The sequence below is a fragment of the Bufo gargarizans genome, chromosome 1 (genome assembly GCF_014858855.1).
Source record: "Bufo gargarizans isolate SCDJY-AF-19 chromosome 1, ASM1485885v1, whole genome shotgun sequence".
Taxonomy (NCBI): Eukaryota; Metazoa; Chordata; class Amphibia; order Anura; family Bufonidae; genus Bufo; species Bufo gargarizans.
In genome coordinates this window covers 309,832,987-309,851,275 of record NC_058080.1, presented here as the reverse complement: position 1 = coordinate 309,851,275, position 18,289 = coordinate 309,832,987, and the positions used below count along the sequence as shown (strand labels likewise).

The 18,289-nt window shown below is 44.3% G+C and overlaps 1 protein-coding gene across 1 annotated transcript in view; it reads left to right on the top strand.

Moving 5' to 3' along the window:
- WRN (WRN RecQ like helicase) overlaps window positions 1-18,289 on the top strand; it is a 187,958-nt gene that overhangs the window by 60,198 nt on the left and 109,471 nt on the right. Inside the window, 5 exon segments of the mRNA XM_044278366.1 lie at window positions 6,881-6,948; window positions 7,914-7,978; window positions 7,980-8,023; window positions 9,319-9,387; window positions 11,679-11,761. Of these exon segments, the coding sequence (XP_044134301.1) occupies window positions 6,881-6,948; window positions 7,914-7,978; window positions 7,980-8,023; window positions 9,319-9,387; window positions 11,679-11,761 (329 nt within the window).

The window sequence follows — 18,289 nt, the reverse complement described above, 5'->3', positions numbered from 1 at the left end:
GGATGTTTTTTATTTCATTTCTTAGTCTATCTACAAAAGTTTTTTTGGATACACAGGTACAGGGTGGATTTGATTTAAATCAAAATGATCACGATTTAAATCACTAGTCAGTAAGGCTTGATTTAAATCATAGTTTTCTACATAAAGACTAATTCTTGCTGGTATAACTTATAATATAAGTAGATGAAGATTTTTAGAATAACAACTTTTCATATTAGTTTGATTTAGGTTGATTCTGCATTCATAGGTTTGTAGAAGTTAGGATTAAGGTCTTTTTCTCAACTCTGTTCATGTTATAACATTTTTTTGCTGTGAAGAAAAGGCATGTGATCTCTGCTGAGTCAAATTCAGTTTTGAGAACTGCAAAAGTAAACCAAGCATCTGTGATAATATGTTGTAGGCAGAGAAACTGCCCAATATTCTTACAAAAACCTCTGGAAGAGCATGACATTGTGAATGGATTAATGGAATTTATTTACCCCCAAAATTACACATATAGAAACATAGAATGTGTCGGCAGATAAGAACCATTTGCCCATCTAGTCTGCCCAATATACTGAATACTATGAATAGCCCTTGGCCCTATCTTATATGAAGGATGACCTTATGCCTATCCCATGCATGCTTTACACTCCACTGTATTTGCAGCTACCACTTCTGCAGGAAGGCTAATCCATGCATCCACTACTCTCTCAGTAAAGTAATACTTCCTGATATTACTTTTAAAGGGGTTGTCCAGGTTCAGAGCTGAACCTGGACATCCCTCCATTTTCACCCCGGCAGCCCCCCTGAGATGAGCATCGGAGCAGTTCATGCTCCGATGCTCTCCTTTGCCCTGCGCTAAATCGCGCAGGGCAAAGGCATTTTTCTGAGTTCCGGTGACATACCGGGCTCTCTATGGGGCTGACAGGCAGCCCGGTGACGTCACCGACACTGATGGGCGGGATTTGGCTCTGCCGTAGCCAGTAAAACGGCTAGGGCAGAGCTAAAGCCCGCCCCTCAGAGCCGGTGACGTCACTGAACACACTGCTGGGCGGAAGTTACCGCCCGGCAGTGTGTTATTGAAAACACAAGAGCCCGTGCCCTGCGCGATCTAGCGCAGGGCACGGGAGCGCATCGGAGCATGAGATGCTCCGATGCCAGGCTCAGGACGGCTGCCGGGGTGAAAATAAGGGTATGTCCGGGTTCAGCTCTGAACCCGGACAACCCCTTTAAACCTTTGCCCCTCTAATTTAAAACATGTCCTCTTGTAGCAGTTTTTCTTTTAAATATTCTCTCCTCTTTTACCTTGTTGATTCCCTTTATGTATTTAAAAGTTTCTATCATATCCCCTCTGTCTCGTCTTTCTTCCAAGCTCTACATGTTAAGGTCCTTTAATCTTTCCTGGTAAGTTTTATCCTGCAATCCATGTACCAGTTTAGTAGCTCTTCTCTGAACTCTCTCCAAAGTATCAATATCCTTCTGGAGATATGGTCTCCAGTACTGCGCACAATACCCCAAATGAGGTCTCACTAGTGCTCTGTAGAGCGGCATGAGCACCTCCCTCTTTCTACTGGTAATGCCTCTCCCTATACACCCAAGCATTCTGCTAGCATTTCCTGCTGCTTTATGACATTTGTCTGCCTACCTTTAAGTCTTCTAAAATAATGACCCCTAAATCCGTTTCCTCAGATACTGAGGTTAGTACTGTATCACTGATTTTATATTCTGCTCTTGGGTTTTTACGCCCCAGGTGCATTATCTTGCACTTGTCAACATTACATTTTAGTTGCCAGATTTTTGACCATTTCTCTAGTTTTCCTAAATCCTTTTCCATTTGGTGTATCCCTCTAGGAACATCAACCCTGTTACAAATCTTTGTGTCATCAGCAAAAAGACACACCTTACCATTGAGGCCTTCTGCAATTTCGCTGATAAAGATATTAAACAATATGGGTCCCAGAACGGATCCCTGAGGTACCCCACTGGTAATAAGACCATGGTCTGAATATACTCCATTGACTACAACCCTCTGTTGTCTGTCCCTCAGCCACTGCCTATTCCATTCAACAATATGGGAGTCCACGTACAGCCTTATTCTACATAATTAAAAAACAAATGGAATAACCTTTGGATGGTAATATATTTTCCTCAAAAAGCATTTTATAAAAAAAAAATCCGATTTAAATTAAAAAAAAAATCATAGATTTTTTTCCAACCTGCACAGGTATTTCTGCTCTGCCTGAGCAGACTGATGTCATTTTTTGTTAGAACAGTTTCGGTATCATTTATTCTTTCAAACCCTTCCCAATCATGTAATTGTAACCATTAAGTTTCCTCATGCTCTCCTTGGTTCCCTTCCATTTTCCACGTTTGTTTTTTCTGTCTCACATGCTATTACAGCAGGTGTCCCTTTTGGTTTATACATTTATTTTAATTGTTTTTGTGTTTTTTGCCTTTGTTTTTTATTATTTGTGCCTAGAGAGATTTATTCACAGAGTGGTTTTAACGAAGTGTGCCAAATGTGGGGGTAAATTATCTTCTTGGGAGGTAAGGCTCCTGAGATGTACACAGGTAGGCTCATGGCTAATCTTATCCCTATCTTTTTGTAATACAGTATTTAATACAGTTTTGTTTAATGTGAAGATTCTCCTTTCCCTAAATGTTGCCAAATCTTTTCCATGTTAAAAAAGAAAAATAGCTCAATATTACTTCTCTAAGAGACCCATTTGACCCAAAGTGGGGGTGATGCTCACCCGATCCCCGCCACTGGATCTGGGCTGTTGGGCTCCTGGGCCAGCAGTTCTGCTCTCATGTTGGCCAAGGACAACATAAGTTGACGGGCTTACATGTGACTGCTGCAGCCAACCACAGACCACAGCAGTGACCTTCTCTCCTTCACTACATGTCACGTCATGCGTGATGCAAGGGGAACAAGTCACTGTTGCTGCCTGTGATTGGCTGCAGCGGTCACATACGCTCCTGTTGACGGATGTTGTCCTCGGTGCATGTGGGAGTAGAACTGCCAGGCCAGGAACCCAACAGACTAGACCCAGCGGCGGGGATCAGATGAGCATCACCCCCACCCTGGGACAGGAAGGTCTGGGTCACACTTTTAGTGTTGGATAACCCCTTTAAGTTTAAAACATACCTAACCTTTCAATGGACTCTGCATTAATCAATAGTACAGTGTGTGTACATATAACACCATTTCTGGCCATTATATGACTTTTATCTGGCATTTTTTAGCAGTTTTCTTCTGTGCATGGTGAATGTCTCGTTTGCATTTTTATTAGATCTGGTGGGTGGAGTCTAGCCGCCATCTACTGCTCACAGAAAGTAGAGAAGAATCTGCTTCCTAACCTTCTCATACTCACTCAGAAGCAGCCCCAGGATCATGGAGAACATTACAAAGAAGTCCTGTATGGTTAGGAATTTAGCGCTTGTGCTGAGATAAAAACTCCCCATGTAGCTGTGTAGTGTCTTTCCTTGATTCCCGTCTCACTCATGCCCCAGCTCACTATCCCCCTCTCCTCTCCGTAGACTTGTATTGACATGTTTGATACTTCAGCAGAGCTAGTCTGTTTGAAGATGGATTCAAAGCATATTTCAAACAGAAAAGCAATTAGGGAGGCAGTGGAGATGTAAACAGCTCATAGTACGATGGCTAGACATTTCTCTTTGATAAGACATATTACAAAGTTTCTTGTGGTCGCTTGTACTATTGATTCATGTAAAGTTGTGTGCAAAGTTAGTGACTAATAAGCTGGTTGCGTTTCTTGCAAGGTTTTCATTCCCTGGCCCTTTTATTGATTGTTTTTTCTATGTACACCAATGGTTTGATCATATTTTGAGTTCTGCGCTTTTTAAAATAAAAGGCGATTTATTTTTTTTATTTTTTATTTCGTTCAACAGAACTTGTTGTTCTGTTGACCGAAATAAATAAAATAAATCGCCTTTTATTTTAAAAAGCGCAGAACTCAAAGGAGAAACTGAAGTTTTTATTTGTACTATTTTTGGGGTACATATGACTTTTTGATAACTGTTAACTTTTTGGGGGGGACAAGGTGACAAAAAAAATTGTTAAATAACTGTATTCACTGCACAGGAACATTTACATTTTTTTTTTTAAATAGTTAAGACCTTTTAGAACGCGCCGATACCTGATTTTATTTTTTTATATAATTTTTATATGTAAAATTGGGAAAGGGCGGGGGGTGATTTAAACTTTTAATATTTTTGTGTGTCTTTTTTTTACTTAACTTTTAGCCCCCTTTGGGGCTAGAACCTGGGATCTTTTGATCCCTTCTCCCATTTACCCTAATAAAGATGCATTAGGGTGAATGGGATTCTGAGATTTTCCCTGCTGAGCTGCACTTTGAAGTTACCAGATTCCGCAATTGCTGTTGAATGCGGCATCTGAGGGGTTAAATGGCGGGGTTCTGCGTGATCGTCGTTCCTTGTAATTGTGGCTGGGTGCCTCCTGTATTATACAGCCGGCAACCACCACGTATGGAGCAGGCTCAGCGCAGCAGCCTGCTCTATACAATTCCCTGCGCATAATGCCAAACATATACGGCATTATGCGTTAAAGGGTTAATGGGAGGCACATGGTGTTAAGTTTAAACCTCCATCTGCCTCATATTAATAGTAAGTGACACCCTCATTAACCCCATGTAGCCCATTATATGAGGACATGATGGGGTCACATGCTATTAATATGAGGCACATGGAGGTACTAATGTAATAAAACCATGTGCCTCACATTAATACAGGGGCACAGCATAAAAGTATACCTATAAAACTGCAGAAAACCTCCTTAGAGGGAACACTGAGTTTTGGACCGTCTCAGCCCTTTGAAGATCTCCCTTGCTGTTGACTCCCCTTAGATTGGCCCTATAAGCAGTAAACATACTTGGGGGTCAAAATTTGTAGTAATTTGTTCTCAATCATACCTCACCTTTACAGGCTATATTGATTCATTTAGATTAATTAAAGTCCTTTATTTCTATTGGTTTGGAAGGAAGAATATGTCCTTCATTATTCCCAGGTTTACTTGCTTGTTTAAAGATTTTCCCATTATAGTTCCAAAAGTTTTCTTTCAAACACTGTGTAAAACTAGCTGCAAATGTTTAAAAAAAAAAAAAAAAGGCCCAGATTATCTATGGTAATTTAACTAGACCTAAAGCACAGGGTGGCAAAGGGTTACCAGGTCCAGAAATGTTTTATGATGGTAATGCATCTGTTGGTCTACTAGTTGTAGACTAGTTTAAGGCCCTGGCGCATAAAACATGGGTGGGTACTGAGGATGCAGTCGCCTCCAAAGCATTAAGATCTGAGTTTAAGTGATCAATTACATAATTCCCACACTTGGACTCTTAGCCCTTTATTAAAAGCTACCTTATGGGTGTAGAAATGGTTTTGAGAGAAAAAGGGAGCTTCTACTCAATCCTCCCCCTTCTTACAACTCAAGGATCTCATTGAGGTAGCACTGTGTGAACTGGTTGAAATTTTACCTTATGATAAAGCACTCTACTCTAGATAGGGCACTCATGGTTTAAGACATTTAAGGTTTGTTCCCAACTGCTGATTAAATTCATCTTTGGGATCTACGGTACAAGTTCCCGCATACACCTTCTACTTCTCTCACCCTATTACTTCTTTCACCCTTGCTATTATTGAATTATGCGAGATTTGGGTAGAATATTCTCTAAAGAGATCTTTCTTATTCTCCGCTCCCCTCATAAGCTTTCAAGGTGTGTATGCATCCACGAGAACGACTATAATGTAATGACTAGGTAGTACAACACCCTTGATAAAATAGCCTTGTGTGGTTGCAACCTTACTGATTGTTGCTGGAGATGTCTGAAGGAGAGAGGCTCCTTCCTTTACCTCTGGTGGACCAGTAAGACGATAGGTGACTGGTGGAAGGCGGTAAAGTAACACTTGCAAAACTTCCTTCCTGTGTATTCTTGAGATTTGCTGTGTCTTCTAAGGGAGAGGGAAAGTATTCGGCCTTATTGTTCCAACAGTTGATTACAGCTGCCTCCTTGTTCCCCATTCTTGGCTTTTAGTGGAGTTGCCTCCCTTAGATCAGTGAATAAATAGAGTGGATCAACTATACCGATTTGAGGAAATCCCTCACTGGGAATCACGTCTAGGGTTACTTTCCTCTCAGTTTGGCAAGAATGTTGATCTTTTCTATTTGAATTTTGTATCGTAATGTCTATCTGTTTGCATGCCTGCAATACTAAGATTATTGGTCAAGACCTGATCTCTGTCAGCACAGTTATGACTTGTTCATTGTTTTACTATATGTGATGGAAGGTACACTTTTAATGTTTTTCATTACTCAAAAATCAATAAATACATTTGGGAAAAAAAATGCAGCATTCTAAAAAGTGAAATTTTGCTCTGGTTGCAAAGACACAAAACACCACGGGTCATGAAAGGGTTAACCCTCTACTCGTCCTCTGTCCAGTGGGCGATGTTATTCGGTGGCCGATAGCCTTAACTGTCTGCATCCTGAGATGGCTATCATTCAGTAATAGGACCAGTCCCAGTCTTAATACTAAGCTTGGAAAGAGCAGAGAGTTTGAATTAATAAATTGCACATTGTACAGAATCTTTTCCCATAAAACTATATATCAACCTGCTCAACATCTCCAGCTTTATAACATGCTGTCTAGTCCGAGAAACACGGCTCATATGTCGGCTGCATCTCTCGGCTCAACGGCGGCTTCTCTGACATGAACTTACTGCATCATAGTGATTTACAATGCAGCGAGTTCCTATCTGACCACAGGTCTTTTGTACTGTATTTATGTCATCATGTGATGTGGACACGAAGATGTTAATATTACTTGTTGTTTGTTATATCACATTGATTTCTATTTCTTAGGGTCCAATGGAAAGTTATTAATTCCATTTTAAAAGAGAGGCGGGACAACCTTGTTGTCATGGCGACAGGTATCTGATGTGTTCATATCTTGTTGATTTCATGTCCATTCTTGTTTTAATATATTGTGGTGAACCTTACATTGAGTCTCTGGCAGGCATCCTCAAACTACAGCCCTCCAGCGGTTGCAAAACTACAACTCCCAGCATGCCCTAACAGCCTACAGGTATCAGCCTACAGCAGTTAATTGTGGGAGTTGTAGTTTTACAACAGCTGGAGGGCATCAGTTTGAGGATGCCTGCTCTATGGGGTGAAAGGGCTCGGTAAGGGAAAGGGGAAGAATAGCGGAACCAGCTGTTGGTCTTCCTCTGCTTCAGCCACTGATCTTCCATGAATTTTAGGGTCAGTGCAGCACGATCTGGGCAATACTCTGTCGGTGTGGTGGTCATGTGACTTCTCTTTTCTTGCGGAAGATGCAGCTCCTTGCCTCTTCTAGAAGCTCTCTTCTCCCTCCTCTGTGCTGCTGATGTCGGCCAAACCCCTAAAATACCCAGTGTGGTAACGTGTACCATGATGACAGGGAAAGACATGGCAGACGAGAGTGGAGAAATTGTCATTGATGGTTTAGTAGGTGGTACTAATGCAAGTGATGCAGATGGAGAAGCGAGGAGCTGCTTCTTCAAACATGCCCACCCTCTGTTGTGAGAACGTTCAACTGCGCATGCGCCATCTCATTATTCAGATAGGAAGACAATACGTACTATAGAAAAGTGGCAAATATTTATGGCGCATGCTTGACCATGGCAAAGTGAAATACAAATGGATAGATCTATCGGATGGAAATGATCCGATCCTCAGGAGGTATTCTACATGTAGACACGTATCTAGGAGAAAATAGCGGGCCTGGCTTATAGGGGTTGTCCGAGATAATTAAAAATATACACTCCTTGCTCCAGTACCATTCTCTGCAGTGCTGCTCCAGTATGCCCAGTTCTGTTTGGTCCTATTTGTATAAAATGCCTCTTTTATTTTATAGGTTATGGAAAGAGTCTGTGTTATCAGTTTGCTCCGGTTTATACTTCCTGCATTGGCATTGTGATCTTCACCGCTTATTTCTCTCATGGAAGACCAAGTATTACAGCTTACGTAAGTGTCCCAGTATAGGACCTGCCTCCCAGGGTTCCTATATGCAGCCATTGGTAATTTTCAAATACTGTAATCTGGCAGCAATAACATCTGATTTGATTCTGGATTATCAAATGGTCAAAAAACAATGTGTAAGCAGGATAGAGAAGCTTTGAGATGACTGTCCAAACTAACATTTTAACACAGTAGTGGTTTTCTGGTGTTAAAAGAAAATAAATAAAATAATACAATTTTTTGCTGCATGCCATTTTTGCTTAAAAAGTGTGACTTTATGCTACTCTTGTCACTTTTGAAAAGTGGGTGAGAAAGTAAGCAGGGTAGCTAGGTGAGTAGGTGTATAGTAGATTTAATGCCTTTTCCCAAAAACATGCAACATTTGACCCCTCAGTTCCCATGGTCTGAGACCTGCCACAGCAGTGTTCCTATAGACTATAGCTGTCCCTATATACTGTACAACAGCTTCCCCCTGTCACCCTGTGTTACTGCCCACTGTCATGTGTCTCCCAGTAGCTGGTTGGTATTTCAGCATGCCAGGGATACAGCAGGATTGCTTACTGTCAGTGCTGGCCATGAGGATCACTGAGAAACAGCAGGGATGGGAACATTTAGGCTACACATAGTAATATACTGTACAGAGGGAGAAGTGAGGGCAGCAGCTGGGAGCCAAGCCGTCTTCATAGTCACCACTGCAGTGTACTGTATTAGGAAGACGGATTTGTCTTAGTAACACTCATTTTAGGGCTCGTGCACATGGCCGTAAGCATTTTGCGGTCCTCAAACCACAAATCTTCAAAACATGGGTCTGGGACAAGTGCAAGCCACCATTTATTTATTTTTTTACTTCTATAAACATGCCCTATCCTTGGAATAGGACATGTTCAATTTATTTTATTTTTTTGCTGGGCGACGGAATAGACATGGGGATGAGATGAATGGGGCTGCATACAATCCTCAAAAAACGCGGATCAGATGCGGACTAAAGCTACGGCTGTGTGAAGCCTGTGCCCATATTGTGGCCCCGCATTCACTCTAATGGGTTTGCACCACAAAAAAAATTGAACGTATTCTATTTTTTTGCAGTGCGGACTGAATGTTGTGGATCGATTGAATGGGTCCAAAAACAGCGGGCACTCGTGTACATGAGATCTCTGCTAAGAGCCGTTTCAGGGCATGTTTTGTCCTATAAGTGTATAGCTTCACTAAATAAAATATATATTAGAAAAATGTTCCCTACACATTAGAAAAAAATGGCAGCTGCTCTTTAACATGGCATATGTTTCTTCTTTTATTATTAGCATGTCAAATATTCCAGCCTGTTTCCTTGGCTCAGCACAGTCTAAAAACGTCATGCATGATGTGAAAGGGTAAGTCTTTATATCGAAAACCTTTCTCACAGGAACAAATGTATTTCTGTCATTGTCCCTTGTATCATGTAGGCGACTGGTAACTTATCTATTTTGTAGGCATCCTGATGGCAGAGAATTCTTACAGTAGCAGGAGTACGGATTTTACTGAGCGGAAGGGAAATTTCATTGGGAACCCCTAGTAACCCTCAAGCACATTTTAGCTCATACTTCTATGAAGGGTGCCATACCTTAGATATGTTTTTCCCATAGAAACCGTGCATTTAGGTAAAATATAGTTCAATATGTAACATTCATTGAAGGGAATGGAGCTCTTTGAGTGTAGCATAATAGAAACACCAAGATTAGCGTTTGGAGGGTGACCTCCTCTAAAGAATCTGTAGGATTCCTATGGGGAAGTCTCCTGCATGAAGATATCATTGTGTGATTGAAATTACTGAATAAACAAACCTCAAAAAGCACCTGTCATCAGAATCATCCCTATTAAACCAGCCATGATGCCCACTAGGACTGACCATGTTGATTAAAAATATTATTTTCTTCCATCAATCCGTTGCAGCATTTAGTTGAAATATGCGAGTATAAACTTTCAAGTCCAGTAATTGACAGTGTTCCCTGTATGATCATGCATTCAAAGATAGCTGTCAATTGCTGATTGGACCACAATTGTTTTCAGAATCTTTTCCTACTAAGCTATACATCCTTCTGCTCTATAACATACTTTCTGCAGATCAGACCATGTTCAATGTGACAGATTCAGAGTGTAATTATCTACATACACTCCTCTAAATTCAAATTGCAACACCCAGAAAATCAAGCCGTAAGGTTCTACAAATTGAGTAAGTAGCGGGGGTCAATAAGATATGCAGATCAGATTTTCACTCACCTAGCTCCAATCTCTGGCATGTAGGAGGGGCATAATAGCCAGATTGAAAGCAAAGTTGTTGTTTTTTTGCCACATGAAACTTTACAAATTGGATGAAGTCATGTGGGATGATTGTGCGTCCTGTTTATTGATGTGCAAGTTATCTCTACTTGTCGCAAACTGAGAGGGACAGAATCCTTGAACAGAGAGAGACCTTTGTTTATCACTCCAGGAGATTGCTATCTGCCTAGATTGAGATATCAGCACTGTTAAAGGGGTATTCCCATCACAGACAATGGGGGCATATCGCTAGGATATGCCCCCATAGTCTGATAGGTGCTTGTCCCACCTCTGGGACCCACATCTACAGTGAGAATGGAGCGGGGAAATGACCGGAGGGCGCGCTGCGCATGTGCAGCCGCCTTCCATTCATTTCTATGGTGCCGACGAAAATAGACTATCGCTGGCTCAGCTATTTCCCTCTGCTCTATAGAAATGAATGGGAGCAGGGTCCGCGTGTGCACGGTGCGCTCCTATTCACTTCTATGGGACCAGCGGGGAGCAGCGCTTAGTGGTGGACGGACCCCTGGAAATCCGTCGTCCTCTAGCCACAGCTCTCCCCGCTCCGTTCTCATTGTAGGTGCGGGACCAGAGGTGGGACCCACACCTATCAGACAATGGCGCCATATCCTAGCCATATGCCCCCATTGTCTGTGATGGGAATACCCCCTTAAAGCTTGTGTATCCCAGTGGTTGGGAAAACAACAATGAACTGGGATGAGAGCAAGAAGTGCACAGAGGCGAACTTCTGCATGGACAGATTTTCTGATTAAAAGAATGCCATGCAGTGATCCATTCTGTACTTTAGTAATATTGGACACATCCCAAGCCTAGGGTGGCAAACAGGGTCTACACAAATCATCAGAAGTTGTTTGCATGACATTGGGCTACATCCAGACGTCCAGCTACGGGTTTTCCATTGACCTCATGCCACTACTCTCACAGACTATCATGGTTCACAGCAAGATACTGTGTTTGTCTCGGAACAATGAAAGCCAGTGATTATGATGCTGGTTCTCAGCAACCACTTAGTTTTAGCTCATGTGTGACACACCGCTGAAATCAGCATTTCTGTCACTAATTTATTCTGCCCTCAGTGAGATTAGCATAAAGTTGATGACAGGTTCCCTTTAATACTAAATAAATCAAGATATTCTGGATATTTTGTTTACATTTATTTTATCATTTGCATATCATTAACATATCTATCGATCCTATGTTTTCTATAATTCCATGACTTTTTCTTGTTTTTGTAATTTAATTGTTGAGGACTGTATATAGTTAAATGGTGAAATAATATAACGTGTGGTTAGATATTTTTTTTTTCTACAATTTTATATCCTTCTTTTGCTTTGTAATTTTACAGAGGAAAATTTAAAGTCATTTATATGACACCTGAATTTTGTTCTGTCGGGATCTCTTTGCTGCAGGAGCTAGATAACAATTTTGGTATGCTTTCATTTTACTTCTCACTTCCTGTTTTAAGTTTTTAATTTCATGTAAACTCTCTTAAATCATTCCTGTGATTTAGAGGAACACAAGGGGATGTACTGTATAATGAAATAGCATCATTTCAAATGCCCTATTATGCCTTTACTAACAGAACACACAGAGTTTAAAAGCCACCACCCACACTCACCCGTCAGTGTTTCCTGTCCCTATGGGACATCACACAGAAAGACCTCCCTGGGGGAGGTGAAGTGTTTTTTTTATTATTTTTTTCAAAAAAGTTATCTTAAGGACCGCGGGTAACTTATGCTTCCTTCTCGCCTCTGCCTCCTGTGGCGGCTGCTAAAGCTGGCAAAGTGAGTCCACACAGGCTGATTCTCGTCCCTGACAGCGGGGGCCTGTTTTTACGCCGCAAACGAGGGGTCTTCCTTCCCTACATTGGGAAGCAGACCGGAGAGCGCGGAGACACTGCACGCTGCTCTGGGTGCCAGCAGCAGTCGGCGCTTAGTTCCTGGCATTGCCGGAGGGGGCGGAGCCAGGTCACGTGGGGAGGCGCAGGAGCGCCCTAATGAAGTCAGACACCGCTTTTTCTAATATAGAGCGGGCGATTCAATTCATCCTGGTCTCCACTGATTCCTGCTCCCAGACAGCTACAGAATGTCAGCTCCTGAAGCCCCTGGAAGCCACATGGAAGGCACAAACCCACTTTCAGTTGCTCCTGTCATTAGTTCCCCTGGAAGGGGGGGGGGGAAAAAATCTGCATTTATTTTTCATGGTATTATTTTGCTGATACCTGGTTGCTCTTCTTTTTAGGGATTAAAGGAGGCTAAAGTTAAACATAAGATTGCAAGATGTGCAACTTGTTCAAAGAAGCTTCCTGAAAATTATAAAAAAAAGGCTTTGCAAGTCTTGCATTAGTAAACTTTTAGAGGAGGAGCAACCATCTATCCTTAATGAAATGAGATCTATGATTCAAAATGAAAAGAAGTCCTCCCTCGTCTCCCTTGTGCCAGTCCCCCATACACCTCCGGCCAAAAAGACCAAAATATCAATTCCATCCTCCTCTGAAGCAGAAGACATGGACGAGGGGGCCTCCACCTCTAGACTCAATATTGATGCTGATGTTCTGTCAGAGGGAGAAATTATTGAAGATGGAAAAAAATATTACTTTTCATCTGAAGATATGGAGGAATTATTAGGGGCTGTTAGATCCACCATGGGTATCTAGGATATCCAGAAGCCCCAGTCAGTTCAGGACGTAATGTTTGGGGGATTACATGTAAAAAAGTCTCATATATTCCCAGTCGATGAAAACATCACGGACATGATAATGGATGAATGGACAGATCCTGAAAGAAGGTTGGGTGTCTCCAGGGGATTTAAAAATAGATTGTTATTTGACCAGTCTGAAACCAAGATCTTTAACAAGACCCCAAAAATTGATCACAGTTACAGGATCCCATGGAAAGAAAGTCAGATGCACTTCTGAAGAAAAGCTGGAAGGCCTCTGGGGTCGAAACAAACATAGCGGCAACCTCCGTGGCCAAGTCCATGTATATTTGGCTCAATGAGTTAAAGACCACATAAAAAAGAAAACTCCAAGAGAGGAAATTTTAAACTCCATTCCCCTCCTTAAGTCAGCAACAGCATTTCTAGCGGACGCTTCTGCCGAATCTGTCAGATTCGCTGCAAAAGATGGGGCCCTGTCAAATTCAGCCAGAAGAGCTCTATGGATAAAATCCTGGGGAGTCGACAGGGCATCCAAGGCAAAATTGTGCTCCATCGCCTTCTCAGGAGAGTGCGTATTTGGCCCAGTTCTAGATGCTATACTAGAGAAGGCAGCTGATAAGAAAAAGGGTTTTCCCCCCTCGCCTATGACAGCACCCATGGATAGCATCCGCCCCCTTCCTCAGGACAGGAAACAGGAAGCACAGCCTCTTCAAAAGGGAGGTACAACCCCCATCATGCCAGTTCTGTTTCCTGTCCTAAGGGACAGGGTGGATGCACAGCGGTTGAAGAGCAGAGCTGCGGGAGCCCCTTGGTTGATACCCGTGGGAGGAGGGCCTACCCGAGCGGCGTAAGTCTTCCTCGGAAGCCGCTGCTGAAGTCTGGCCCCTTTGGACTCCCTCTCGTCCGGTCACTCCCCCGTCGGGGCTGCTTCGGTGTCCCCGGCTTGGCGAACCTCTGCGGCCGTGCCGTATGTTCGGCTGCCGCTGGCGTTCGCGCATACTTCCGGGTAGGTCAGGCCGGCGCTGACGTCATCAGTCGGCGCCGGATCTTGGCCTCCGGCTTTTGGCAGTGGGAGGAGGCGGGCCTTGGACCGGAAGGGGAGGGTGCTGGCGCGCGCCCGGCATGTTCAAAAACCAGCCAGCTCTCACTGCAGGCTGGTGTTTTGGCCTGCAGTGAACTCCATGGATGACAGCCACTGGCAGAAAATGGAGCCCACACAGCGCGCAGAACCCACTGAAACCACCAACGAATCCTCGGTACCGGTGGGGGTAAGAGGGGCGAATGCCCTGCATTTTCCATTTATCTCAGTACCTGATGGTTGTCTTTGCTTTATGTGTTTAGACTTCTAAAGAGAGAAGGGGGTCAAGGTCCAAGGAGCGGGGCTGTGCTATTTGCAAGAGGAAGCTACCGTCCGGTTGGGGCAAACCTGCATGTCAGGCCTGCGTAGGCAAATTATTGGAGGATGAGGCCCCCTCTCTCTTATCAAGCCTAAAGAAGATTATCAAGGATGAAGTCAGAGAAACAGTTAAAGAATCCTTGAGTAATCTGCTTGAAGATCGCCCTAATACTTCCGCCACGGTCTCTATTCCCGCTTCGAGCGATCAGGAGCTGTTATCCGGGTTAGAGGAGGAGGGAGAACTTCCATCCTCGGATCATTCACAGGACGAGCAGCTGGCGGGGAGACCCTTGTTCCTCCCAGAGAACATTAATGCTCTAGTCGGGATTGTCAGGGCAACTATGGGGCTTGATGATCAAGCAGAACCCCAGTCTATGAGGGATTCCATGTTCGAGGGCCTAGGTCCCAGAAGATTGAAATGTTTTGATGTGCACGAGAACATAACTTCGGTTATTAAGAATGAATGGAGCAGGCCGGACAGAAAATTTTTCGTGCCTTCTGCCCTAAAAAGGACTATATCCCTTTGAGGACAAAGCCTCTGCTGATTGGGATAGAGCCCCAAAGTTGGATGCTCCGGTAGCAAAAATCTCTGAGAGCAGCCCTCCCGTTTGAAGACGCGGGAACTCTAAAAGATGCTATGGACAGAAGAGCAGAGGTCTATTTAAAAAAGAACTGGGAGGCGACGGCTGGTTCTTTTAGGCCCGCTATAGCCGCCACTTCTGTGGCCAGGTCCTTAAAGGTCTGGATGAAGGAGATGGAGGAGCAGATGAAGAAAGGAGCGCCCATGGAACAACTCCTCTCGTCATTCCCAACTCTGTACAGTGCCATTGACTTCTTAGCGGATGCCTCAGTGGACTCCCTGAAGCTGTCAGCAAGAGCCGCAGCTCTTTCAAATTCCGCCCGTCGGGCGATTTGGCTAAAAGACTGGAAGGGGGATGCAGGGTCGAAGGCGAAATTATGTGCTATTCCCTGTCAGGGTGAATTTCTCTTCGGGCCCACGTTGGATGATCTGCTGGAAAAGGCCTCTGACAGAAAAAAGGGTTTCCCTTCTATTCATCAGCAGCCTCCTAAGAAGCCCTTTCGTTCTCAGTCGGCCAGATTTAACTTTAAGAGAAGAGAAACTCCCAGGCAGTCTGGTAATGCGCCCAAAAGGAGCAAAGGGTTTCTTTTTTCAGGTGGAGAGGCCTCTAAGAAGCCTCCGCAATGACGCCAGATGCCCGGTTGGAGGTCGTCTCTCCCTCTTCGCAGATCAATGGCGGAAGATCTCAAACAGCCCCTGGATCCTCTCAATCATTTCACAGGGCTATTGCCTGAACTTCCTGAGAACTCCTCCAGAAAGGTTCGTTTTGACGGACTATTGCTCCAGCCCAGAGAAGCTAGAAGCATTGCGTCTGGAAGTTGCAGATTTACTAAAGAAGAGGGTCCTGCAGGAGGTTCCAGCTCAAGAGAGGGAGAGGGGCTATTATTCGACTCTTTTTCTTGTAAAGAAGCCGAATGGCACCTTCCGAACCATAATAAATCTCAAGCTGCTCAACAAATATCTGGTGTACGAGAGGTTTCGTATGGAGACTATCAGTTCCATAATTCCGAATTTATTCCTGGGCTGCTACATGGCGACCCTGGACCTCAGGGACGCTTATTACCACGTCCCAATCCATCCCAGTCACCAGAAGTACCTGAGAGTAGCAGTTCAGTTCCCGGACAGACTCCTACACGTACAGTTTCGGGCCCTGCCGTTTGGGTTGTCTCAGGCACCCAGGCTTTTCACGAAGATTGTAGCAGAGATGATGGCTCATCTGAGGGAGAGGGATCTGATTGTCATTCCCTATCTAGACGATTTCCTCCTTCTCTCTCAGACACCGGGACAATTATCCGAGGGAATTGCCTGGGTCAGGGAGGTGCTGGTAAAGTTGGGTTGGGAGTTAAATCTCCAGAAATCCAATCTCGTACCAAGCCAGATATGCACCTTTCTGGGGCTGCTCCTGGACTCCCAGAAGCAGATGTCTTTTCTCCCGACACAGAAGGTTTCTCTACTAGTCTCCAGGGTTCAGGACATTGTGGCTCGCCGTTCCATCTCTCTAAGAGAGGCTATGTCAGTTCTGGGCCTAATGACGGCCGCAATCCCGGGGGTGGAATGGGCCCACTTCCACTCGAGGTCACTTCAGCTGCAGATCCTGGGAGTTTGGGACAAAGATCCCCTATCCTTGGATTCCCTCTTCTACCTTTCAACTCGTACAATAAAAGATTTAGAGTGGTGGACAGAACCTTCCAACCTTCAGAGAGGAGTCCCTTGGTCAAGGCAGGATCCCCTCTCTCTGACTACAGACGCAAGTCCCTGGGGGTGGGGAGCTCACACAGAATCTCTACTTCTGCAGGGACAGTGGGATCAGGAGATAGTTCCCAGATCTCACAACTTCAAGGAACTCCTGGCGATCCTCATGGCCTTAAAGAAATGCCTCCACCTTTTAAAAGGCAGAAACGTCTTAATCTACTCCGACAACATGACGGCAGTAGCCTATATCAATCGTCAGGGGGGGACGAGATCGCCAGATCTAATGTCTCTCACCAGGGAGATTTTCGAGATAGCAGAGGATTTCCTTCCATCGATCAGGGCGGTACACTTAAAGGGAAAGGAGAATGTGAAGGCAGACTTTCTGAGCAGGCATTGTGTTCGGCAGGGGGAATGGTCCCTAGATCAACAGGTCTTCAACGACATCGTGGCTCTCTGGGGTCTCCCGGTGGTGGATCTCTTTGCCACAAGGGGAAACAGAAAAGTGAAAAGGTTCTACTCTCTATCCCCACTAGAACGGCCCACGGCAGTGGACGCTTTGGCGCAGTCATGGAGAGTAGGCCTCCTGTACGCCTTCCCTCCTATAAAGCTACTCCCAAGAGTCCTGAAGAAGATTCGGGAGGAGAAGGCCCTAGTAATTACTATAGCCCCCTTTTGGCCCAGGAGGGTCTGGTTTTCCTGGCTAAGGAGGATGTCTGTAGCAGACCCCTGGGTACTTCCCGTCTTCCCGGGACTACTAGTTCAGGGACCATTACTTCATCCACAGTTGGAGAGCCTGCACTTGACAGCCTGGCTGTTGAGAGGCAGATCCTAGAGATGAAGAGTCTTTCCGGGGAGGTGATAGACACCCTTTTATCCAGCAGAAAACCTGTTACCTCAAAAATCTATTTGAGAGTTTGGAGGGCCTTCCTTCGATTTGCAAACAAGCCAGTTAATGTCTTGGATCCCCCGGAGTTACCTCTAGTCCTGAGCTTCCTCCAGGAAGGCTGGAATAAAAAGCTGAGGCCCAGTACTTTAAAGGTCCATATCTCTGCCTTAAGTGCTCTCTTTGAGTATAAGTTAGCAGACCACCCCTGGATTAAGAGATTTGTAGTTGCAATTTCTAGACTCTCTCCCGTCCAGAAATCCAGAGTTCCCCCCTGGGATTTGAACCTAGTCCTGTCTGCCTTAACCGGAGATCCCTTTGAGCCCATTGAGGACGTCTCTATTAAAATCTTGACCTTTAAATTAGTTTTCTTGCTAGCCATTACTTCCGCTAGAAGAGTGAGTGAGATTTTGGCCCTCTCTATCGAAAAACCGTAGCTCAATATCTTAGAAGATAGGGTTATTCTATCTCCTGACCCTGCCTTCCTTCCAAAGGTTTCATCATCCTTTCATCGGTCTCAGGATATAGTTTTACCTTCCTTCTGTTCCTCACCCAAGAATCAGAAGGAAAGGGAATTTCATTGCCTCGATGTTAGAAGGTGTCTAATCCAATACCTTTTGGCCACTCAGGAATGGAGGTTGTCCTCTAAGCTGGTAGTTTCCTTTCAGGGACAGAAGGGCTCCCCTGCTTCCTCTCAGTCCATAGCCAGGTATATAAAACAAGCCATCTATCTGGCATATTCCTCTA